Genomic DNA, 26562 nt, shown 5'->3' on the forward strand with positions numbered 1-26562 from the left:
TACACACTGGATTCATCAAGGAAAGAGGCATGTTGTGCTTTCTTACCATATAGCACTGTATTCAGAAGGGCCCATTTGGAATTGGGTGGCCGTGATAGGAGGGGACAGGATTGAATCTCCTATAACATTCCAGCAACCAGGCGTTTCCTACCAGCTACTGTGGAAATAATGACAGTAATAATTAGTAGAATTGCCCAATTTAATTTTGTGTTTAAACTGTGTTTAAATGTCTAGAATTGATGAAATTGTAATTAAATTGCATGTGGAGATAATTTAGTTTCATATCATTGCATTTTTCCATACAGTCCTCTGTCTCTCAGCTTTTTGGTTTATGGCGAAGTATTTCAGAGACTATTTTTAGATCTGTTTGGGAATATGGTCTGTTGGAGAGAAAGCATGGATTTGATCATGTCATTCACCAGCCTGAAGCCCTTCAGTGTTTCTTAACTACTTCTAAGATGAAATTACTTAGCATGGTATGATCCTTGGTCCCTGACAGCTTTTCTGTATCCCTCTTTTCCCCCTTCTTCCCTTTGTATTGGTAAAACCACCCTCCTTGGAATCTCAGACATACTTTACACCTCTGAGTTCTCTTTTCTCCTACCCAGGGAACTTCTCTTCATCTGTCAAAACCCAGTTCAGGTGATAAATTCTTCTGTGAAGCCTTTCTCAATCTCAGTTCCCTCCCTGACAGTTTATTACCCTCTCTTCTGGCTTTTTCTGTATCTTGAACATACCTTTACAACATTTACCAGATATGCTATAATTTTTTGTTTATTCATCTTTGTATCTTCAGAATCCAGCATGTGTACTGGTGCCATGGTATTCAGTAAATACTAAAGTGAATTGAAGTTAATAGGGGTTTGAAATTGATATTAGACCATTTTTAAACCCCCTTTGGGTTTAAAGGTCATTTTAAAACATACTTCCGTGTAAATACGCCTGTGTCATCTTGTCTCTTAACAGTAGCTGTATGAGTAGGTTGTTTACTGGAATTGTTGGTCCCCCACTGTGATTGAGATACAGTGCTTAAGAAAACTTACCCCTGTTTTTACTTTTGACTCATTTCTTCACCTAAAAGTGCTTTCCATTTAGCATTATAACCCTCTAAGGCATAGAGCCTGCATGTCACGTTTTAAAAAGCCCAAGATAATGGTTTTGCACAGAAAAATTGTTGTGCAAAAGTATTTTGGCATTGCAGTGACTTTAAACATTTCAGGTTGAGAGCGACTAGGACTTCTTCATACAAGTACGTTAATCACATCGCAGTTAGAGCTAAGGTTCCTAAAACCTGTGGTTACTCCAGGAAACAATGGCTCCTCCTACACTGGGTCTTCCCTCAGCAGATGAGCATTTCAGTAAAATCTGTGAGATTAAGAGACCCCCCCCTTTAAAGGTTATTATATCTAAATCAAACGTAAATCTACCATCACCCAGATGTACCAGTATATATTGTGGCATGCTCCAGTTTGCATCATTTTGTATGCTTTTAAATCAACACACATCATTTTGTATACTTTTGAATCAACACATTTAGCACTTTAGAGAATGACTTACTGTCAAGCTTTAAATAGTTACCTGATAATCATATATTCTCTGTTAATTTCACAGCAGCGCTGAGATACATCATTACTTTAATGCACACACATTCACTGGATATCAAGTTTCCAGTTTCTGGGGTAAAGAACCTCTAGTACAGTTCAGTTGTAGCATTTAAGGTATGAATTGCTCCTATTCTGTGCTTTTCCCAAACTATATTTTTACATATGTACAGGTAATTTGCTCAACTAATTTATAAACAAGTAAGTGTTCAAGTGGAGTTCATGAAATTTTTAAACAATTCTTGTTGTGTAATTCAATAGACCGCCTCTCAATCTGCTGCTTCTGCAATCCCAGTAAGTAGCATGAGAATTCTAGGCGGTTGTTGCACCTGTGCTTGGAACAAACTGGTTTTGAGTGTCAGATGCTCACCTTGCAAATCAGCAAAGTGTGTCATCTCTGCATGAGTCCCTTCCCTCATATTAGACAAAGTTCTAGTGGTTTCTTATATGAGGACAATTTGTGGGGTGGGGATAAAGCCACACAGTTTAAACATAAGCGGGTGGAATTGTGACCTTCAAAAAATGTAAACTGAATTTCAACCAGAAATAATTTGTAAAGTCAATGTGAATATTTAGAAGGACATTAAAACTCCATTTCCAGACTGCTCTGTTAATGCTTCTTAGGAACAAGCTGGAAGTATACTTGGAAACACTTTACTTAGCATTTTCCTAGATTCTTTCCATTGCCTAACTATTGTATATCAAAAATCTTCATTCCCCAAGCATCAAAAGGAGGTTATTGTTAACAATGCACTTTGGCCTTAGCATTCATAAATCAGAATAGCTTCTGAAACCAGTATGGAAGAGTACCTTGTAAATACCACAGGTGAGCAATAAAGAGTTGAGAATGAAGAGGTGAAGGGGTGAGAATAAAGAGTTTGGGTCTTTAACCTGTGACAGTCTTCTTCCTCTGACAGTTTTTTTTTTTTTTTTTTTTTTTTTGCGGCACACGGGCCTCTCACTGTTGTGGCCTCTCCCGTTGCGGAGCACAGGCTCCGGACGCGCAGGCTCAGCGGACATGGCTCACGGGCCTAGCTGCTCCGCGGAATGTGGGATCTTCCCAGACCCGTGTCCCCTGCATCGGCGGGCGGACTCTCAACCACTGCACCACCAGGGAAGCCCCCTCTGACTGGTTTTTGAGTCATAGGTGTTAGAGCCCAGATATTCCAGTGTGTTACAGATTTTAGGTGAAGACTCATTACATTATTTTTTACTCTGCTATTGCCAGTTTTACCTCACATGTGTATGCAAGATTAGTACTTCCCATTCATGCTATAAAAAGGGCATTTGTTTTTAAAAGGTATACATTATCCCACTTTTAAATTCTGGTGCTTAAAAAATAATTCACACACACACCCCCACCCACCCAGAATGAATTATGGTAAATATAGTAGGATATGATGATATAAAATTCCCTCTGGAATGAGACAGTACTGTGGGTCTTTTAGACTTGTGCATGTCTATTAAATTTTTAAACTGCCACTCTTCTGCTTTTTTGGATTGATGCTCTTATGAGTTTTGGTGTACATGATATAACTTTTGACCTTTTGAGGAATTGATTAACAGCACTGAGTGTGTTTGATGTATTTTGAGCATGAGTTTGGTGGGTTTTATAAGAGGAAAAGCACTGTAATGGGAGATAGAATTGCCTGGCAGGTAGAAGGCAGAGGAGAAAGGAGCAAAAAGAAAATGAGTTGCTACAAAACACTGAATCAGTGGGTAAGAGGATTTGAATGTGACTTTAGATTTCTTTGAATTGCCTCTAAGGAATCTTGGTTTACATTCCGTTTTCCTCTTGAAGATCCCTGGTAAAGAGGCTACTACTTAATTGTGAAAGAAAAACTAAAGTAGAGCTCACACAGAAGGGAAGGGCATATTAGAGGAAGAAAGAAAGGAGTACCATATGTAATGGAAGGACCCTGAGCTAGAGGACAGCCATGGATTCTTGTCCTGACTTGCCGCTAGCTTTAGTGTAGTGGCTTAACCTTCCTGGGCTATAAAATGGTCTGGCTCTTGTGTCTGTAATTCTTTGTTATGAGGTTGAATATTGGGTATGTCTAGTTACAGAAATGGTAAGAGAGCCTCCTAATATGTGATGAAAGTTGAGAAACCTAAATCAGTGGACTTGCCTTTAAAAAAGTAGAGAACCTTATGTTTTGGTTGGATGTATGAAGAGGAAAAGAAGCCTATCTCTGGCTTTTTAGAAGAGGAAGCAGTCTGGGGGCAGGGGTGCATTGAAGAGTAACATTGAGGTGAAAAGGGAAGAAAAAAGGGAGATACTCATTTGATATAAAATCAGGTATTTCCCTTTTAGGTCCTTGTTCTTGCTGCATATTAAACTTCCTTGCATGTGACAATTTGCATGATTATTAAAATCTGTTTTCTGTGCCTATGACTTGAGTACACATGGTTGTTTCTGGTGACTTGCTAGTATCTGTATACTAGCAACCAACATTTTTATCCTTATTCCTTAAATTTGCAGTGTTAAAATACATGAAAATTTGTATATTGAAAGCATTTAGGTAGCATGTGTTTTGCATGCTCTGAGGTGTTGCATATTTGTATTTTGGAAGTCTGGACATAGGATCTTGGGCTCTAGTCCAATAGTAGGGATGTAAACTTACCTGTTCTTTGTAGCAAAATAGCACAGACTGGTCCACTCCCTCCAGCAGCTGCTAATAGCGTTAGTTGGTTTTCAAGTTTTCTAGCTATAAGGAAAGGTGATAGAAGGGGATCTGGGATGCGGGTGACTGCTGAGAGAGCAGGTGGATTTGTAAAGCTCACTCTCACTCTACCCCAGACTCTTCCCATTCCCTGTTCCTGGGACTTCCTAGTGACCATCCGAGGTTGAGAAAGCAAAGGCTTGTGTCATGTAGGAAGGTTGGAAGGTTGTCCAAGGAAGTCAGGAAGCATGCACAATTTTGGCTGGTAAAATTTTAGAAAATTGAGATAAGAACTCAGGCCTCTTAATTGCCCGTCTGGCAGCTCTTTTTTGTTTGTTTGTTTGTTTTGGGGGGGGGAGGGAGAAGGGGGTTGTAGGTTTAAAAACAAAGAAACCCAACATGAGTCTGTTATAGGATACCCAGAGGACTGGCCTGAGAACAAATCAGTGTTCTCTTCTGATCTCTTAATCTCCTATTACTTCTTCACAATTTATCCCCACTGATACATTGTTGGGTTTTTTTTTCCTTCTTAGACGTACAGGTCTTGAAAGAATTTTTAGCTGCATCAACTCCAGTTTCTCACAGCACCTTGGGGTTAAGGACTTAAACAAAAACAGAGGGCCAAAGCTCCTTTTTTTCTCAGAACACAGGCAAGAATTCTTAGTCTTTCTCTTACTTCTGGTCCTATTATAAGTGTAAGGGAATTTTATTGATTAACCAAGAAGGCTAGGGTCTCCCTGGTGGCGCAGTGGTTGAGAGTACGCCTGCTAATGCAGGGGACATGGGTTCGTGCCCCGGTCCGGGAGGATCCCACATGCCGCGGAGCGGCTGGGCCCGTGAGCCATGGCCGCTGAGCCTGCACGTATGGAGCCTGTGCTCCGCAACAGGAGAGGCCACAGCAGTGAGAGGCCCGCGTACCGCAAAAAAAAAAAAAAAAAAAAAGGTTCTAGTCCTGAGGTAGAACTCCCAGCCATTACCTGAGTAATATTATTTTGCTTTCTTCCCCTTTTTAATCCCTGCCCCAGTTTGTTTGTTTATTTGTTTGTCTAAGATGTCCGGCATTGAGCTTCTCTTTGATCTCCACATCCTTGTTCTGAGGGTTCTCAGCTGACTCTGGCAACCGCATGGTGGGGCAGCGTTTGCCAGAAGCCTGTTTCTGAAACTGGTTCAGCTAACAGGAGGGCCACCCTGTGCAGGCAGCACTCTCTTGTTTCTGTCTGTTGGAAGAGACTGCCTCCTTCTCATGCAAAACATGAATTGTTGGAATGCTCCTTGCAACTCCCAGAGCCACATTTTGGTTGGGCTTGATACAGTGTAAAAAGACCCTTTTCCAATGAGTGAGAGTATCTACTATTATTTTTACCAGGCTCTCTTTAGAAGTTTTGGAAATTGTTTTTTGAAGCCAGGGGTTGAACCAGGATAAGATGAGGGACAGAGGGAGGATTCTAACAACCGCTTAAGGATTTGTCACCCTGTTCAGATGCTTTCCCTCCTGTCTGCCTGCCTTCTTTGATCCCTCTCCACTGTCATACTTATCCTGTGTTCAGTAGTCTGCTGACCAGATTGGCAGGGAAAGAACCATCCCAGCTTACTCATACCTTGAGCCCCACTTGGCAAACAGGGCTCCTCAGCTTGTCTTTTTTTTTTTTGGCTGCTTTGGGTCTTCGTCACTGCACGTGGGCTTTCTTTTCTCAAGTCGTGGAGAGCGGGGGCTACTCTTCATTGCAGTGCGTGGGCTTCTCGTTGTGGTGACTTCTCTTGTTGCAGAGCACGGGCTCTAGGCACACGAGCTTCAGTAGTTGTGGCACGCTGGTTCAGTAGTTGTGGCTCATGGGCTCTAGAGTGCAGGCTCAGTAGTTGTGGTGCATGGGCTTGGTTGCTCTGTGGCATGTGGGATCTTCCTGGACCAGGGCTTGAACCTGTGTCCCCTGCATTGGCAGGCAGATTCTTAACCACTGTGCCACCAGGGAAGTCCCCTCAGCTTGTCTTTTGCAGCAAATTAGACCTAGATAATTAGGCCACTGTGAGACCTGCTCCCTTCTCCTCGTTACCTAGTCTACTGAGCAGAGAGCCTGACCCGCAGCTCTATCTACTCTCTTGTCTTTTTTGTGCAACCTGCAGGCAGTTCAGACCTCCAGTCTTTTTCAAGATTCTCCTTTGCTGACACAAAGCCACAAGCCCACCTTGTCATTTGGGACAAGTGACAAGTGTAGTCCCACTAGCCTCTTGATCTGCAGCTCTTTTCTGTCAACAAGACAGGATAACTTCTGGTTCCCTTTAGCTTCTGTGTCATCACAAATCATAGCAAGCTCTAACCTTGTAAAGTAGTACTTTGAGAGATGAGTTTGAAAGTTTGTTGCCAGAAAGATGGCGTATTTCCCTGTTCTTCCAGATGTGGTGCCTCCTCTTTATTAGTTAGCTTTGTGCTATGACATGACTTGAGGGCACTGATTAGAGATTGAGAAAGGGAAACCCTAAATCACCCAGGAAATCACTTGAGTGCTATTGATTTAGATGGATATGCAGTTCTGTGCTTCTTTTTCCTGCAGAACTTTCTAATCACTCTTGTTGGACACACTGAAGAACTGCAGGGTCAATACCTTTTTGACTAAGGGAACTTCATCTTTTTTTAATTGCAGGTTCCATTACAGCTTATAGAAAGTGTTGAATGCCGAGATATATTTCAGCTTCATTTGACTTGCAAAGACTGCAAAATTATCAGGTAGGTGATGAGTTTATGCTATTGTTTAGTGTGGAAAATACTTCTTAAAGGATGGATTCATGATTTGATAACAGAAAAACAGCTTTTGAGGGTCAGCCTAGTTAGGAGTATTTTCGGAGTAGTTAGTCCCTGAAATATGTTATCTTTAGCCTACTTTGCTATTGGAAAGGTGTTTTTTATTTGGAGGTGCAAACATAAAAATAGTAAAGAGCACTAGTATTGTTAACATTTTACCCTATGCTTTATCGTTTGCAGGGGGCGTGTGTGTGTGTGTGTGTGTGTGTGTGTGCGCGCGTGCGTGCATGCGCTAATGTGTGAAATTCTTGTTCTGAACGATTTGAAAGTAAGTTACATAATCATGGCTCTTTGCCCTGAAATACTTAAGTGTGCTTTCTTAAAAATAGGGGTATTTTCTTACATAACCCACAGTATCATTGTCACTTCACAGTTTTGCACTCATAATACTTTTTATCCAATCTACTCTCCATGTTCCAGTTTTGTCAGTTGACCTAATAATGCCCTTTATAGCATTCCCCTGCCTCGTTCAGAACAGGATCCAGACAAGGTCACTTATTACATTTAGTTGCCGTGATTCTGTAGCTTTCTTTAATCTGAAATGTTTTCTACCACCTTTCTTTATCTTTTATGATATTAACGTTTTGAAGAAAAAATCTTTTATTGTAATAGAAAGTTTCTTATTTTGTGTCTGGTGTTTCCTTGTGATTAAATTGAGGTTGTGCGTTCTCCGCTGGAATACTATATGTATGAGGTTGTGTCCTTTTCAGGAGATTGTATTACAGCTGGAGGCAAACGGTGTCCATCTGTCCCTTGCTGGTGATGTTAGTTGTGATCACTTGTCAAGGAGTCACCCGCTTTCTGTGTAATTTCTATATTTTCTCCCTTGCAACTAATCAACAGTCTGGGAGGCACTTTAAGACACTAGAAGTGTCCTGCTTCTCATCACGTTTCTCCAGTGTTGGCTTTATCTGATCTAGTCTTTACTATAATGGTTGAAAAGTGATGCCTAAAATGCATTTTAAATTTAGTAGCTCTACCAGTTTTTAATTCCCCAAGTTTTTGCTTTATTTCTTTGACCTATTCTGGAGTGCCAGTAAACATTGTGTGTGGACATATTGATGAGCCACACTGATTGGGACAAGAGAGAGATTTAAGTGACCTCCTTGTTTTTGTTTTTTTTAAAATTTTTGTTGGAGTATAGTTGATTCCTCCTTGGTTTTAAGGTAAATATTTAAGTTGCTTTTTAGCCATTGAGATTTGGCTTGCTTTTGATAGATACTGGTTATAACTCACAGTTTTAAAAGGTTGCTTATTAATTACTCAATTTTAGATACTGCATTTAAAAAGATAAAGTATTTTTTACACTAATTATTTTAACCTCCTAGTTATATATACTGAAAATTGCACTTGATAATAGAATTGGTTTTTTCTCTACATGGTAACATCTGAAAATTTCAGTGTAATGTATCTTATTTTCGATCTAAAGTTGCTGATTTATTCTAATTGCTAAACAGATAAATTTTGAAATTATTCCCTAATTGGCTAAAAGTACTGTGAACCATTTTTGAGCTTGCTATAATAATGTCATAACAAAACAAAAAGAACTTCTTTAAACATGTTCTTTGAGAAGGACACCCATAAAGCTTTGGTGGAAGAAGTGGAATAAAACCCCATTCCTGGAAGAGAATGACTGTCATTTTACTTTAATAATTGTCAATCTCAGAAGAGATTTTATTAGTCTAAAAAAAATAGGTTTTCCACATGTCCAGCTTTCTTCTTCTTGACATTTTGCACCATTGGCTAAAATTTGTTGGACATGTTTTATTATTATAAATCATAAACATTAGACCACCTTTGTGGGTTTTTTTTGTTTTTTTGTTTTTTTGTTTTTTTTTTTTTTTGCGGTACGCAGGCCTCTCACTGTTGTGGCCTCTCCCGTTGCGGAGCACAGACTCCGGACGCACAGGCTCAGCGGCCATGGCTCACGGGCCTAGCTGCTCCGCGGCATGTGGGATCCTCCCGGACCGGGGCACGAACCCGTGTCCCCTGCATCAGCAGGCGGAATCTCAACCACTGTGCCACCAGGGAAGCCCTCTAGTGCTTTTTTGACTGTAGTTATCATTTCACTGTGAGTAGGCACTCTTGAAATGGTGGCTACCCTTAGGTTTCATTGTCAGCTGTCTTCTGATTACATTTGTACTTGTTTGGCTTTACAAAGGTGTCAGTTCTCAACCTTTGAGCAGTGTCAAGAGTGGCTGAAAAGACTGAACAATGCAGTCCGACCACCTGCTAAAATAGAAGATCTCTTCTCATTTGCATACCATGCTTGGTGCATGGAGGTCTACGCCAGTGAAAAAGAGCAACATGGAGACCTGTGCAGGCCAGGTAGGCCTTTCTAAAACGTTCAGATGGTGATTTCATTGAAATACTGCTTGAGATATCCGTAACATGAAATGGGACTCCTTAGCATTCGTGTATTTAATCAGTGTACTTTTTATGGAGCACGTAGCATTTGCCCATCATTCTTCTAAGCTCAACGGAAGATGTTTCCTACCTTTCAGGGGGAAGGAAAGAACGCTAGACTTGGCATCACAATTTACTGGGCCTGACTAAAAACACCTAGGGTATGGGTGTTAGGGAAGCCCAGTGGAAGGGAGCCACGAGCGTTATATACATATTTGCGAAGACTTCACGTTTGAAGTGGCTTTTGAGTAGGCTTTGAAGGTTGAATAAGAGTTCATTGATAACAGACTGGGGAAAAGAACTTTAGACAGAGCAAGTAGCATGAACAAAGGTACAGAAGTGTGAACTTAGGCCACAGAATAATGGATTACAAAATGGCTTTTTGCTGTCTTTGAATTTCAAGTCATAGATTACCTTTTGTCACCTCTTTCATCTCACAGATGATGAAACAGAGGTCCAGAGAGGCCAGGTGACTTTTCTCAGGGCAAATAAAGAAGTTGGGCCTATACTGGAACCCAGGCTTCCTGACTCCTCATGAAATCTTTGTCACACTCACTGTCTTTCTCCCTCAAAAATGGCGTTGACCAAGTTCATGCTGTTTCTCTGTGTGTAGTTTTCTATAAATTGTATGTTGCCGTAAATAGAACTTTGCTGGTCCAGCACCGAATCTTTAATGTGTCCAGCTTGGAAGCAACGTCTTGAATTCCTAAGCAGTGAAACGTTGTGAGCTTCCTTCCAATAAAGTTTACTCTAGAGACTTTTTCCTTTAAACCTCAATTTTCAGTCCTGAACCTTCAATATTAACAATTCTGCCCTGGGTTGTTTTAAACATTGGAGGCTAATCTAGCAATGCTTGGATCCCTTTGTTTCCTGGCTCATTCAGTGGTTAAAGCTTTTGGTTCATATATTTAATTAAATTATAGCAAACACAGACATATTTTTAAAGATGCTTTAATATGTACTTTTGTTTGACCCTCATGACCTTGTCAAACAGGCAGGATAGGCTGGTGTTTCTGTTTGGGGAGCCAAAGAAACGGAGTCTCAGAGTAAAGCCTGTTGCCAAGTCCCACTGCTAGGCAGTGACAGAGCCAGGACTTGAACCCAGTTCTCACCTATTGGGAGCTGACTGTATGGGGTGCTGTGATGAAAAACACAGGCACCTGCCCTTGTGGAGCCTCAGGGAAAGCTCCAGGAATCCAAGCTTCCCACAAGGCTGGTCAGCCAGTGGAACCCAAAGTTGTTCACAAGAGTCACCCACACCAACCTTGGAAGGTGACGAGAATGTGCCTTAGCTGTCTCTCACTTCACTCTCTTATCCATTGCATCTTTCTTTTTCCTTTTTTATATGAAATGCCATTGTATTTTAATTTTTTTTGTTTATGGCTCTTTTCAAGTTTTTTTAGTTTTTAAAAAAGTAACATTTACATGCAATGAAATGCACAAATCTTACATGTGTATTTGCTAAGTTTTTAGCCATTATATCTTATTTATTAGATTTTTAATCTCTACCATCTCCTAGGATAATGAAGTTATTGAGTGTATCTTGCTGTATTATGTTATATAAGAACTTTGATTTGTTTAAGGCTCTTAACTCCAAAAGGCATTCCCCAGTTTTGGGTTGCCAGTGTTTAGTTAACAAGGCTTGAATTTCTCCTAACCTGTTTCTCACAACCACAGACTGAAAATTCCTCATCTTTAGATGATTCCTTATTCCCTTGATAATTTAGTTTCTTTAGGATTTGAGTCAACTGTTAGAATATTCCTAAGATGTGTCAGATCAAAACTTCACTCCTGTCTATTAATTATAGATGACTTTGTCCTGAGCTGAGATGACTTTGGTCCCCAGGTCTTTCCCTTCTTGAAGATATTTGGTATTCGTTGGCCACCAGGACATCCAATTTCCTGTCTTTTCATGGGTTTGTGATGGATGGAGGCATTTGGGGGTTAGAATACTGATTTATGAACTAGAAAACCTGAATTCAAACCTGTACTCTACCATTTAATTTTAAAAATAATACTGGGCAAGCCATTTATCCTCTCTGTACTTTAGTTTCTTTTGTTCTTCAAAGTGAGACGTTTTTTTTCTTCCTGCCCAAGCTGATCTGGATATGCTGAAGATCAAATCTGTTAATGCTGGAGAGTTCAATTCAGTAAATGTTTGAGTGCCTCCTATGTGCCATGCTTGTGAATACATTTTGGAAATTATGATTATACAAGACGGTGCCATTGTAACTGATTGGAACTTACTCTATGAGTAAAGGTTGTATTTTCTTTTCAATATATACATTCCACACTGAAGTCAACCTGCTACAACTCACATGCAATCTTACTGTACTTCAGTGACTTGGTTTGAGTGTGTGTATATATGTATGGCTTTTTCCTTTTATATATTTTCACTGTGGAGTACAGAGGAAAACCTGCTTTTAAAAAATACTGTGGTGGCATTTTTTTTTTTTTTTTTTTTTTGTGGTACGCGGGCCTATCACTGTTGTGGCCTCTCCCGTTGCGGAGCACAGGCTCCGGGCGCGCAGGCTCAGCGGCCATGGCTCATGGGCCCAGCCGCTCCGTGGCATGTGGGATCTTCCCGGACCGGGGCACGAACCTGTGTTCCCTGCATCGGCAGCCGGACTCTCAACCACTGCGCCATCAGGGAAACCCCTGTGGTGGCATTTTTAAAGCCAGTCAACCTAGTTCTTTCGTCTCCACCCAATGTCATTGAGTGTTGGTGGTGGCTACAGCATTACTTACCAATTACGAGCAGACCAGACAACCACATTCTTATAAGTCATCTTTATGTGAGACAGCACTTGAGATATTTCAGAGTCACGCCATTCTGTAATCTGTCCCAACACTTGAGACCACAAGCATAGACTCTGAAGGGTGGAAGTTAGTTTAGTCTTTCAGAAGTTAATAAAACCTTTTATGGATTCTTCTCTGCCTAGCCTGTTAAGAGTAGAATGTGTCAGAGAGGGGGGAAATGGGAAAATTACATCATTACCCTGTATTCATATAAATCGTAGTTTCTGACTGTTGAACCTGTCATAGTTAAGCCAGCCATACTGTGGCCACAGCTCTAAGTCTTAATCTGCTTTGGAGGAAGTCACCACATTGCTGTTGGAGTTCATTGTAAAACTCTTGACTCTGCTCTTAGCCCCTTTCAAACTCTAAATAAGAATGGCCTGGACTTCCCTGGTGGTACAGTGGTTAAGAATCTGCCTGCCAATGCAGGGGACACAGGTTCAAGCCCTGGTCTGGGAAGATCCCACATGCCGCAGAGCAACTCAACCTGTGCATCACAACTACTGAGCCTGCGCTCTAGAGCCCGCGCGCCACAACTGCTGAAGCCCGTGTGCCTAGAGCCCATGCTCTGCAAATAGAGAAGCCACTGCAATGAGAAGACCGCGCACCTCAACAAAGAGTAGCTCCCGCTCGCCACAACTAGAGAAAGCCTGCACACAGCACCAAACACCCAATGCAGCCAAAAATAAAAAATAAAAAAAAATTAACAGGAGAAAATTAAAAAAAAAAAAAAGAATGGACTAAAGCTTAAAGCTTCTCTCCCATATGCTCAACATCCTTCTCATTTTAGCTGCCTTCTTGGTGACTGTTCTGTACTTCAGCATTAATCTGGAGTTCTGACAGATGACTGGGCAATTCAGTTGCTATTTTAGTAGCATCAGACCCACATCTCTGACCTCTCTTCTATGATATACCCATTAAGCACATTTTGATTAACTATGAATAGCATGACTCTGGGTCATATACTGTTGTGCAGCTGCCTGTTTCGTATAAAGTAAAAGCCCTTGTCAGCAGAGTCCGTTTTCTGAGTTTAAATGCAGTCCAGTAAGTGTACGTCTAGACGACTGTACTGGGACCTTTGTTCATAGAAAAGAAGGATTCTTCCCTCTGTATTTGAAAATCTGGGAGGGCTAGTTCTCACCTTCTCTGACTCTGATACTGTTCTTCCTTACAGTAAGGGCCTGGCCCTTCTATCCCAGGCCTTTAAGTTGTGTATAATTGTAGGCTTGAATACTCAGAATTACCAGGAAGCTAGGCTTTTGCGGGGAAGTTTGTTTTAGACTGCTGGTTGACACTATGGTTATGATAGAGGGATTTACTGCTTTAAAATTTTTTCATTCCCATTAAAATAAGAATTGCTAGACTGTTTGTAGTATAAGAAATACAAAATGTTAAAAAGGGACAGATCCTCATTTGGGGATGGGGGAGGCACACAGGAAGGGTTGAAATGGAAATACAAAGCTAAACAAATAAATTGGGGTATTACAGCATATCTAATGTTGAATCAGTGGAGACACGAGAATTCTGAGAGGGGAGTTCTTAAGGGAAATCCAGCAATATATGTGCTTGGCATGCACTTTTCTGGCAGAATGAACACAAGTGAACTTCTAACACAATTTAGCAAAAGCCAGTTGAATTACTCATGTATGTAAGGTCTGCTGCTAAATTTTTTTTTCAAGCAGTGGTTTTCAAACTAGGTTGTGATCCACCAGTAGGTCATGAAATCAAAGTTTTAAGAAATGAAATATGAAATGAAAATTCAGGATAGAAAATATCAATGCATCACACACATAGTAAGGGTGGGTATTTTGTGAAACTTTTAAAAAATAAATATGTCTTATTGAGTTGTGATGCAAAACATTCTTATTGTGGGTTGTGATGGTCAGTTTCAAAGTTGAAGTTGATGAAGTCACTGCTTTAGAGGATACAAAGATAATTAAAACTCTTCTCAAGGAACTTGAAACAACAGATTTTCTGTGCTCAGTACTCAGTGTATATTTCTTTGTGTGTAGCTCAGAATTTCATGCCGGGGATGGTAATTCTAAGCCCTTTCTTGGGCAATTGTTCTATGTAGAAAACTGCCTGAGGAGGAGGGGAAGGAGGTGGAAGAGAAGGAGGTGGGAGAGGAGTGGGGGGAAGGAGGAGGAGGAGGTTCTTGTGGTTATTTTGCCAGTGATTATTTTAAAGTTATAGAAGATTCTATTTAGAGTATGTGTTTAAGATAGAGGTACTAATGTAAATGACCATTAATTAAAATACCTTTACCTTTTGCAAAGACTTAGAGCTGTATCCTAGGTTGGGGAAAATCTTGTCATTAATTAATGAACTTGGAAGTTGCCATAGTTCTTACAGCTTTTATATTGGGATTAAAAGTGAAAGATTCCCTGTGTAGAATTATTGATGGTCACCATTCCTTGCAATTTGTAGACAACACTCCAATTCAGGTAGCTTTTTCCTATTTGGAAGATTATATTGCTTTTAAAACTTTTCCAAAATGGGATAGATTCAGTTGATTATTTCTTCCTGCATCTCTGAACCTCACCTTTTTATAGCTCTCCTTCAGGAAACATATAATAACTTAGTTTAAGCTCAAGAAAAGCAGTTTAAATGGGAAGTAGTTTTATAGACTTGTCCTTCATTCAAGTAATTGCTATTTCGTATTCTGAAGCTCTTCTCCCAGGGAGAGCAAAGCTTTGATCACCAGTGCTGGCTGTTTTATGCTTTTGTTACTGTAGTTTCTCCCAGCCCCCACCAGTATTTATTTTACAACCTATAATACTATATGTTAGAGGTACTGCTTAGTGGTTTGTTTTGTTGTTGTTATTTGTTTTTTATAAAATTACTGCTCTAGGACTGTTTTCAAGGAAGGAAGTTATTTCAGATTTAATGACTTTTATGTTCGGTTCATTTCTGCCTTTGTTGCTCGCTGTCTTGAAGAAGCAGCCAAATTCATTAGGGCAAATGTAGGCAGGTTATACTTGTTTGGGTGGATGTTCTTACAAATGCTCAGCACTGTAGTTACTAGTGTGGTGTTTCTTGAGATTCCTCGGTACTGGCAGTTAAAAGTCCATGATCTTTTAACTGCAATTCTGTAATCTGTAAGGTTCTGAAAATCAAAAGATTTTTATTTTATTTGGTAGTTTGACTTGATCTGAACTATTTGTTGCTTTATTTATCCCATTTAGTGTGAATTAGCCATGCATTTCACTGTAAGGATGTTAGTGTTTGGTTAATGCTGTTGATAGCATTAACCCAGTATTATTATACATGCACACCTTAAAATCCAGAAAATTCAGGTTCTGAAATCTGGCCCGAAGTGTTTCTCATGAGGAGTTATAGGTCTATACTACTACTCTTGATGAAATTGTTGATTTTATTTCTTATGTATACATCAGTCTCAGTGTGGAAATGGGAAAGTAGCCAGTATAGGGATAAGAACATGGGTTTTGAGATGAGACAGACCTGCCATAATAATCACCTCAGTCTCAGTTTTGTCCTCTGTAAAATGAGCCCAGTGATACTACTCTCAAATTTGATAGTAGTGATTAGATAATATTCTTTTTTTGTTTTTTAGTTTATTTTTAATTGAAGAGATAATACTAATTCTTAATTAAAATCAAAATTAATTTCCTCATTTCTTCTTATAGTCTTATCCTGGCAGGAGATTTTTTTAACTAAATATGTTATTTATACAATACCTTTTTAAAAATAACTGAGCAGGGTAGCAATGCTTTCATTCCACCTGTTGTGGAAAATCATATTCATTTCGTCCTTTCTTCTATCTGTCTGGTTCCTAGGGGAGCACGTAACATCAAGGTTTAAAAACGAAGTGGAGCGGATGGGTTTTGATATGAACAACGCCTGGAGGATTTCCAACATCAATGAAAAGTACAAGTGAGTTGTATTTGATCCCTGTGGACTGTTTCATGGCCACTGCCTTTGCAAGAAACCCCAATTCTCATGTGGCAGGACATTTGAATTTAGACTTTTTCTTTGAAATGGAGTTTTATTTATTAAATCTAAATGCCTCATCTTCAGCGTACTTCTTGAGCCTTCTGTTCCCATTGCTATCACTGGAGTGGAAAGAGATCCTTACTTATAGTAGGATCCTGGAACCTTCCTTTCTATCCCCTCCTATTCTTCCTGGCACATGCATGTCTAGATAATATTGTGCTTACCTGTAGACAGGGAGTTTCTATTGTTCTCATCACTGCTTGACATCACATTAGAGATAAGATTAGTGATCTCAGAAGCAGTGATAAAACACTTACGAGTTGGTTTTTACTGTAATTTTACTCCAGATCCTATGAAATAGGCTACCGTATTATTCTCTAATTTGTTGTTCTAAAACTAATGTCACAGCTATGATCGCTTAACCATTAAATATTAATGTAACCATTATTACATACTTCCCATTACCTATTTCCCTAAAAGGTATAAGAACTTTGGTAGGGGAGGGCAGTTAACTACTGTGATTTTGGTGATCCAAATTTCTATAAAACAAAAGAAAATTGTCCAGAATTTTAAAATTAACATATCCTTCTCCTCTTAAGTTTCCCTGCAGCAATTGGAGGCCTTAATCACTCTGTTGTCCTTCCAGCTGCCTCAAATTATGATAGGTATTTTCCTGGACTGTTTGTGGGTAGCCACCGGAGCATTTCATTTTTTGTTGGAAAAACAACGGCTAATTACTACGCACAGCTCTTAACATGGACCTTGGTCAAGGAGGTGGTGTGAAGAATCAGGAGCTACAGACGTATCATACTTTGCCTGTTCTCAGTGACAGGTCAAATTAGAGAATTGAGGTGGAGCAAGGAGGTGGGTCCTCAGGGAGCCTGAGGCTGCCACAGGCTTTGCTCACATGTAACCCACCTTTCCTATACTGGAAACTACTTATCTACAAGTGAGAAGCTCATACTTGCTGAAGAGCTGACTACTAGGTAATGTAATCCTTAGAGAACAAGGAATATAGTGATCCAGAATATTGGGTGAAGTAAAACAAAACCTGAATTAAGCTAAGCTTGTTGAGAAAAAATTTTTGAGTTCAAAAGCTAGTGGTTTTCAGAAATCTCTTTTTAATATGGATTTTAAAAATTAACTTCTTTGAGTCCACTATTTCCACTTCAGAACCAGCCTTCAGGACATTGAAAAGTTCTTCGTACTACAAAGGAAGAATAAGAGCCAAATTTACTCTTAAGTTTGAAGAAGATAAAAGGAACAAGACTTATGGTTAGAGTGTTAATTTATAATCTGTGTCCTAGGTTATTTTTAGGAGTTTGTAGATAGGTATTAGGAAGTTTGTGGAGCTACTTTTGGTCACTCTCCTTTCTCCTGGTTAGGCTTTTGAATTCCTGATACTTAATCTGGAAATTGAGAATAAGGGAGAGAGATATAGTGCAGAATGATCAGATCCCTCAATTCCTAAGCAGTTTGTATTTTTCTGCCTCTTCCCCTAATGCATAGAGTAGGTAGGCCATGATGGTAGTGGAGGACGAGGAGCAGTTTGTATATTTTTGGATTTGGATTAAATGTCTTATTGCCTTCGCTATTGAGAAGGAATATTGGGTTTCCCAGAGAGAGACATGTCTTGTAAGTAAAAAACCTATCAGAAATAATGCTTTCTAGGGCACCAGCTGGACTAGTATGTGCCTACTAGTATTTTCCCTAATGAAAACAGCTTTTCTTATGCAACATGATAAATCAACTGTAATATAAAATAAAAGTTAAATTTAAAAAAGAGAAAAACAGCTTTTTTTCCCCTTGAGTGTAGTTTATTCTGAAGTATGTTTTATAGAAATTATGATTAATAGCATATTCACATTACTAACTTGGCTTAATGGAGCTACGATTATGTATGCAGATGGGGCTGACCCATAGTGCTCTATCTATATACCCATGGCTGCACCTGTTACCTATAATTAGGACACCCTGTTTGGTTCACATCAAAGAATATGTTAGTAATCCTATGAGGTCTCTGGAAACTTGAAATTGTGGGCTCTGGCCCTTCTTCTCATGTTTCCCTGAAAGACTGAGGGTCTGGTAGAGGTAACACAGACTTCCACCTCTGCAGTTGGACTGGGCATTTGTGTAGTTAGAAATGACCCACATATTGGTTACAACAGTTACAATGGAGTAACTGCCTCTCACCTCCCCTTTTTACATTGATAGTTAAGATCCCCAGATTTCCAAAAGGCAGCATCAAGTGGAACAATCCAAGATCGTATCATTTGACATATACATAAGTAAACACTTAAGGCAACCCATTCTGCTGAGCAGGCCAAGACTCAGGTAATGCTCCTCATTGCCTTTTAACTGGCTCTGGGGTAGCTTGATCGACATCCTTCTGCTGGCTCACTCATGTCTCTCCCTCTTCTCCCCTCCCTCTCTGTCGTCTTCCCTTCTCCCTCTTCCTCACCTTCCCTGTTAGGCTGTGTGGTAGCTATCCACAAGAGCTCATAGTGCCTGCTTGGATCACTGACAAAGAACTAGAAAGTGTTGCAAGCTTCAGGTCCTGGAAGCGCATCCCCGCCGTTGTCTACAGGTAAGTAAGCCTGGCCAGACCCAGCCTGGTCTGGTGCTACTGCCCACTGCATGTGGTCTGCTGCTTCTGTTGCTGCTAACCTGGGGGTGGGGGTGGGGGGTGGTTCAGGGAACTTTCCAGGTTATTCTGTACTTCCTTATTGCTGAAGCTGCTCGTCCATTCATATACCAGTAATTCATCTGGAACACTACCTGATGATTCAGTTGACACTGAAAAAATTTTAGTAGAAAAGTGGCTGGACTTGCTATTTTAAGATCCTTCTGACATTCTGTGGGAAGATAATGTGCTCATTGCATTTAGCTTCAGATGTTGGCCTTTGGATTGAGAGAGATGAATCCTAGAAAGTACGAATTGGGAGTGTAGATTTGAGTCATTTGTGATTGTCTTTGTGGTTGAAACTTTGACAGATGGAAGAGGTCTGCTTTGAGAGGGAGCATTTAGAGAAGAAGGCTAGGGCTTGGCTGGATAGATGCTATCAGAGATCAAAGGCGGGAGAGTCAAGGGAGGCAGGTCCTAGGAGGGGGGTGGTGGTGTGGTGACGAGCACAGGTTTTAGAATTCAGGTCTTCTCTCTGACACGCCTTGCTGTGGCACCTTGAGTAAGTCCCCTAACTGACCTCAGCCCGTTCCCAATTAGTAAAATGGGAATGATGTTCTTACTTCACAGGTATGCTGCAACATCTGAATGAAGCACTGGGCTTCCTAAGCAATGTCTGGAGTAGGTTGTATTCCTGAGGGCTGCTTTTATAATTCAGTGAATAGCTAGCTCAGTTCTCACAGAATCATGTTAAATTTTTAAGAAGTCATTCCCTCTTATTTTGGAACAGTTTCAGATGTCCTTGTAATATCACATTCTCCATTTCATTTTTCCAGTTTGCAGACATTATGGACTCTCCTTGAATTCGGGCCAAACCAGTGAGGTTTAGTTAGAAACTCATGCCAGGAGGCAGTCCATTGAAATACTGAGGTTGTAAGAAGGGGTTTATTTCATTGTGGAATTCCCACTGAGGTAACCAGCTTGTTTAGCCCATGGAAGGCAGATTCTGATGCCCACCCTGAAGAGGGAGAGATGGAAAAGTACGTATTTGCTTCTGTCCCAGTGGAACCCATTAAGTTTTCAGCCTCAGTTTTCATCACCGTTGTTTTCAGACACTCCTAGAAAAGTAGGTCACCAAATTTACTTATCACTCAAATGGTAAGGATGACACAGGAATTAGAGAGAGCAGTGAAAGCTGAAAGGATTAATGAGTCTTATCAGTGATCGGCCCAGCTCAAATAGGGAAAGCAGCCAGCTGCTGCTCTGCGGACAGCAGCTGTGTTAGATCAGCAGCCCTGGCATTTGTGAGGTTTGCTGACTTTGAGCATAAGGGGAAAGGATTCTCATTCTCAAAGTAAGGGTCTTTTGGTGAATTCTCCCTGTTGGTAGAGAGGCCTAAAAGTGTAGGCTGAAGAAAAACTTAGAGTAAACATGGGAAGCTTCTTTCCCCTTCCAAAGTTTATTCCAGAGGGCATAAGCTTCCCTAGCTCAGGTGGCAGGATGCTTCTGAATCCATCGTGTGTTTACTGAATGTAGTTGTCTGTAAATTGCAGTAATGACTCCTTAGGTTGCTAGCAGCAGTTACTTGACAGCACCATGCTGAACCAGCACCTTTTTTAGTGCTTTCTCCTATGGTGATGAGAGAGTGCTTAATTGGATTTATTATTGAAGACAGAGATTGCTTTAACACAGAAAGATGGTGCGAAGGGCACCCATCTGTAGTGTAATTCACAGCTCTCCCCCTTTGTGCATTGAGTGATTGTTAGAAACTTCTAGTTATTTAGGGAGTTGATTAATACTAACTTAAGGATAGTTTAAACATTTGTATCTTTCTATATAAAACTGAAGCATTTAGTGTTTAGTAGGGGACTCATACATTGGACATCTTAATTTTTATTTTTCCTTGTTCTATTTGTAAAATGATGGAAATGCTCTTTAGTGATTTTTAGCTGTAGTGTTTTTGTTCTTTCATGCAATCTAAAGCATTTAGAAGACTGCAGAAAACTTCACTGCTTATTGCAGCAGTTCAGTTGCAATCTAGCTATTATAATACTATGGCCCTTAGGGAATTTCCTGGCGGTCCAGTGGTTAGGTAGGACTCCTGCTTCCACTGCAGGGGACACAGGTTCGATCCCTGGTGGGGGAAGTAAGATCCTGCATGCCGCGTGGTGCGGCCAAAAAAATAATAATGTGGCCCTTAAAACCCAAGACCCAGGCTGACGAGTGCCATCTACTGTTCGTCTCGAGCATTGCTGGGAAAGATTTCAGAAGAAAAGGATGTGCAGGAAAGGCCCTGCCAGCCTATCCTGTAAAGGGTTTGCTGTCAGTCAGCTCATTGGTTACTCAGCACCTATTATAATATGCTAGGAGGCATTTTAAGAATCAGTGAGGTTTTATTTATAGTTTGGCTCCATTCAGCAGGTGACCCAATTGAATGTGTTGGCAATACACAAGTACTTTCCATTATTTGTCTCCTAATGAGGAAGGATTTAAAAACTACAAGCAAACTGATGGTTCCAGTGGAATTTGATTATTGCCAAATTTAATTTATTGCTTATGAGTTTTAGGATTGAAAACAAAAATCTTTCTCACATTCCTTGAACAAGATAAATAGATTCAATAGTCTGTTTTTAAAAAATCCATCTGTACCCTACATGTGTTATATGTGTGTATGAATATGTGTTTAGAAACAACTTTAATGGGAGTAAAAGACATTGACATTTCTCTCTAGGATATAGAATTGGGATACATTAAAATTTTTTGCTTACTAGCTTTTCTACTCATTTATTTTTAAAGTGAACTGATTACCTCTGTAACTTCTAAAAACAGCTTTATTGAGATGTCACATACAATTCATTCTTTTAATGTGTATAGCTCAGTGATTTTTTTTTTTAGTATATTTGCAACTATCACTACAATTATTTTAGTACATTCTCACCACCCCAAAAAGAAACCCCAGACCCATTAGTAGTCACTCCTTAATTCTGGGTTATCAGTAAATCTACATTCTGTCTCTATAGATTTACCTATTCTGGACACTATATAAATGGAATCATAGTATGTGGTCTTTCATAACTGACTTCTTTCACTTAAGAGCAATAACATACTCAAGGTTCATCCGTGTTGTAACATGTATTAGAACTTGATTCCTTTTCATCGCCAAATAATATTACCTTTATAACTTTTTAGTTGCTAAAATTGCCTAACTAAAATTCCTAATGAAGAAAAGCTTGGGTTTTTAGAGCATCTTAAGGTAGACTATGAGTATGATTTCTGGTCTTATTTCTTTTTTTTTTTTGTTTGCGGTGCGCGGGCCTCTCACTGTTGTGGCCTCTCCTATTGCGGAGCACAGGCTCCGGACGTGCAGGTTCAGCGGCCATGGCTCACGGGCCTAGCTGCTCCGTGGCATGTGGGGTCTTCCCGGACTGGGGCACGAACCCATGTCCCCTGCATTGGCAGGCGGACTCTCAAAACCACTGCGCCACCAGTGAAGCCCTGGTCTTATTTCTTGATAAAGGATCTTATCAGAGTATGGCTTATTGATGTTTATTCTATTCATTTCCTTCTAATAGTTTACAGAGGGTGGCTGGCTCATTGAGCTATCAGCCTATAGTAAGAGCAGTTGTGATTCATGAAATGTCAGGAGGTTTTATAAAGCAGTCCACTATGGGCCAGGTAAGTATATCAGTCCCACGTGTGGGATCTTGTTTTGAAAAGCCAGCCCTAAGTGTACAGCCCTAAGTGTACAAGCCAGCCCTAAGTGTACAGTTGCTACAGTGGGCCCTCAGAAGTCAGTGAGGAAACAAATGTTTGTCAGCATCTATTATGCTAGGATATTCAGGTGTAGTATTAAAAAGGAGAGATTAATCCTTCATTATTAAGTGTGGTATTTGTAGTTTTTAAACTGATTTTCAAAAAATAAATATTCAAGTATTTTCTTTATGAATATTTTTCTCTGACAATACACTTTTATCATTTTGTTGGTTATTCTACAGAGGTCTCTAAAATGGTTTGATAATCAAGAAAGATGCAGATAGGTTTTGTTATTTTTAATTATTATTATTAATATTATTATTTTAAATATGTATTTATTTGGCTGTGCCAGGTCTTGTTTGCGGCATGCAGGCTCTTTTAGTTGCGGCATGTGGGATCTAGTTCCCTGACCAGGGATCAATCCCGGGCCCCCTGCATTGGGAGCACGGAGTCTTAACTGCTGGACCACCAGGGAAGTCCCTAATTATTACTTATTTATTTTTTGTCTGCACTGCACGGTATGTGGGATCTTAGTTCCCTGACCAGGGATCAAATCCGTGTCCCCTGTAGTGGAAGTGTGGAGTCTCAACCACTGGACCGCCAAGGAAGTCCCAGGGTTTTGTTATTCGTGTTCCTGTATAAGACTTCTGCCCTGAGAGGACTTGAAGCTAACCCATCACTTACTTGCAGTCAAGCTGTTCATTAAGGCATTTAAAATCTACTATCTCACTTTTTGTATGAGCACAGAGCATCTGAATGGGGCCACTGGGATGGGTACAGTTGTTGTCTTGTTCCCCGCACAGGCACCAGAGCAATGGAGCTGTCATTGCCCGCTGTGGACAGCCGGAGGTCAGCTGGTGGGGCTGGCGAAATGCTGATGATGAGCACCTGGTGCAGTCAGTAGCCAAAGCTTGTGCCTCCGACTCCCGATCCAGTGGCAGCAAGCTGTCAACTAGGAACAGTCCCCGAGACTTCCCCAGTGCAGGAGACCTTTCTGATGTGGAGTTTGGTAAGGTTCTCCCTGGGCCTCTGGCAGCAGTTTTTATAGCATCTGAGAACCTTTTCTTGAAATGGCCTTCTTCTTGTAAGACACAGAATTTGTTTCATAGGAGAGAGAGAGTGAAGCATCAGTTGATGGGATTGTGCGAGGAGTCATGGATCTTGGCAAAAACCAGAAGACCCTCTGTTTCAGACTTGGTTTAAGTGGACTAGAGTGTTTGTTGTCTTTCTTGCCATCATGACAAGATGGAATTATATATGTGATAGGGGACCTACAGTGTCTCCAGACCATGGGGGAAAACACCAGGATTATGTTGTAGTCATTCTAGGACTATAGATGTAGAAATGCGGTATAGGAGATTGTAGGCAAAATAGAAAACAAACTAGAGAGAGAAGTCCTATTGTATTAATGTAGTTTTGGTTAGGTGGATTTTACTTAATCGAGTTTTTTGAGTACTGTAATAAGTGCCTGTGGTTCTTACTTTGTGGCAATTCTGGGAGAGACAGGTTCATTTAGTTTTTCCTTCCTGCTCCTGATGTCCCTAGATTCTTCTCTGTCAAATGCTTCAGGAGCAGAGAGTTTAGCTGTCCAACCACAGAAGCTTTTGATCTTGGATGCTCGCTCCTATGCAGCAGCTGTGGCGAACCGAGCCAAAGGAGGAGGCTGTGAATGCCCAGGTGAGGTGCACAGTGCTTTCGTCCCTGACCCTCTGTCCCTGTGAGTCCACCCCATGCCCAGCTGGGTCTTAGTTCTCAATTTGAAGTGAATGGAAAGCCATGTTCCTCAACCTGTCTTGAGACAGCCAGAGCTCCTTCTTGGATTCTTAATACTGTATGCTCTTTTTAAGGGAGAAATGGAGGAGGAGGTGCAGTGAAACCAAAGAATCTTCCTTCCCTGTGCCAACTTTTAGGTGATAAGGAAAGTAAATCCTCTCCCATAATAAGGCCTGTTATGTTCGGAAGCTTCTTTAGCAGCTCAGTTTCTCAGCCTTCTAAAAGCTTTTTTTTGTGTTTGACAGTGGGTATGCTCATTACTAGCCTCACAGAAAACTCCTCACATGACTTTTACTTAGAAAACATGGGGTAGAAATTGAAGCAGCAGATACAAAACTCTAGCAAAGTGCCTCAGTCTTGACCTATAACACCCCTACTGTTTGAACGCTGGCTTTCTCCAAGGACCTGTTAGGTGCCAGTTGTGTGCTGTTGGAGCAGGTAGAGGCACTGAGCTCCTTTTTCAGCTGTGAGCTAAGCTGGAATCTAAAAGCAGTTGTACCAAGGTGAAATTTGAATGCAGAAATGCATGGTTCTGCTAGGTTCTTTTCAAAGAGATTCCAGAGATGCAAGTGAGGAGAGACCCAAGAAGTAAACCTGGGGTAAGATGGAAGTATACACATCTTTTTTTAAAAAAAATAACAGCTTCTATTTTATATCAGTATCTTCTTCACAAATCTAACCTTCCTTTTTGAAAAGACAGCTAAAAATCAAGCATTGTTTTCCTCTCATAATAAAGGACTGGGCTAATAGGCATCAAAACATTGGCATTTCATTAGTCAGCAGCTACAGTGGGTCTGTTATATAGCCAGTTTGCTCCTTTTAAATTTGGCCATTTGGACTTTAAATTCAACATATTTGTGTTCTCTTTGTTGTTATTCTCTCCAGAGTATTACCCGAACTGTGAAGTTGTTTTTATGGGGATGGCAAATATTCATTCAATTCGGAGGAGTTTTCAGTCTCTGCGATTGCTGTGCACACAGATGCCAGATCCGGGAAAGTAAGACCTTGGCTTTGGCTTTAAGTTTGCACTGATTTTTTTTTTTTTTTTTAAATGAGTTTGAAAGTGTCTTTCTATTTTTGGTAAATTTCAGTTTAACTTTCAGAGTCCATGGTTATTCTTACTCCTGTGTTAGGAGCATGCAGCACAAAGGAGGAGCTGGAAGAAAAATCTAGCACTTTGAAAGGTTTAAAATGTGCAGCAAAGAACAGATCTCAGCCCTCAGAATGGAAGCATTGCCTTCTTATTTTTCCTGGGCTCTCTTCCTTTTCTTCCACATGTTTTTGACTCAGAGTAACTTAATTCTTTGTTTTCTGACATACTGTAGTGACACTTAACTTGCTATGAACTGGAATGTTTTACTGTGAAGAGTAAAAATTTATTCATTATGTTCTGAAAAGGGTTAAAAATTCTTTAAACTTGCCAGTAGGTCAGTTCCTTTTACATTTGCTTCTAATTTCTAAACTACCATCTTACTTACTAAGAACATTACCGTGATTTTTATTGCTTATTAAAAATGAATGGCTGGCATTTGCTGTGAGGAAGGTGAAATAACACTCCTCCCCCCAAGGGAACTGTTTGAATACAAGATAAATTAGGAGGAATGCTCTGTAAAACAAATATGGACAGATAAATATTTCAAAGCCCCTGTTTTACTGTTTCAGGAAGCCAGAAATGTGCCAGAGAAGACAGAATTTTCTCTGTTCTGGTGTTTGTGCTAGGTCCCATAGCTGTTTCCCTGGGTTCTGTTCAGTAGATCTCATGATTGCATCAATTTTGCAGCATTGTTTGATTTATTAAATCAAATGGCTGCCTGAACCAGTTGTACTAACTCCTGGTAGCAAATGATTAAATTCATCACAGTTGCAATCAGCCCAGAGGGTGAAGCAGTTGTCCTTGGGGAAAAGCCTGAAGGAAGAAATAAGATCGCTGCCCTGCTTTGGGGATTAGCAACTTGCATCTGCTATACATATTCAGAACCTAGCTAGTAGTACTCTTCCCTAAAGGAAGGGGAGGGCATAGAAAGAGCCTGGTTGAGGATTCAGGAGATCTGCCACTAATTGACTGTGTGACTTAGGCCAGTGGCTTAATTCCTGTGGTTATCAGTTTTTCCTGTCTATAAAATAAAAGGGATAGAGTCAGTACTACCTGATCTCTAATATCTTCCATAAGTTAAAATTCTTTCTTAAAAAGCT

General features: G+C 40.4%; 1 protein-coding gene and 1 long non-coding RNA gene across 13 annotated transcripts in view; one reads left to right on the forward strand and one right to left on the reverse strand.

The window, feature by feature from the left end:
- MTMR3 (myotubularin related protein 3) overlaps nt 1-26562 on the forward strand; it is a 151218-nt gene that overhangs the window by 108236 nt on the left and 16420 nt on the right. For 8 of the 12 annotated variants that reach the window (XM_082667426.1, XM_082667422.1, XM_082667428.1 and 5 more), the window contains exons 6-13: nt 1863-1895; nt 6904-6986; nt 9223-9389; nt 16064-16160; nt 18694-18807; nt 23400-23605; nt 24142-24273; nt 25255-25366. In XM_082667426.1, the coding sequence (XP_082523552.1) occupies nt 1863-1895; nt 6904-6986; nt 9223-9389; nt 16064-16160; nt 18694-18807; nt 23400-23605; nt 24142-24273; nt 25255-25366 (944 nt within the window). The remainder of the gene's footprint in view (nt 1-1862; nt 1896-6903; nt 6987-9222; nt 9390-16063; nt 16161-18693; nt 18808-23399; nt 23606-24141; nt 24274-25254; nt 25367-26562) is intronic. The other 4 variants (XM_082667429.1, XM_082667430.1, XM_082667432.1 and 1 more) reach the window with 1 other exon arrangement.
- LOC309830717 overlaps nt 17378-26562 on the reverse strand; it is a 68983-nt gene continuing 59798 nt past the window's right edge. Inside the window, exon 5 of the long non-coding RNA XR_014297524.1 lies at nt 17378-17427. This is a non-coding gene — a long non-coding RNA (uncharacterized lncRNA). The remainder of the gene's footprint in view (nt 17428-26562) is intronic.

This window comes from Grampus griseus (assembly GCF_964374135.1).
Source record: "Grampus griseus genome assembly, chromosome: 12".
NCBI classification, from domain to species: domain Eukaryota; kingdom Metazoa; phylum Chordata; class Mammalia; order Artiodactyla; family Delphinidae; genus Grampus; species Grampus griseus.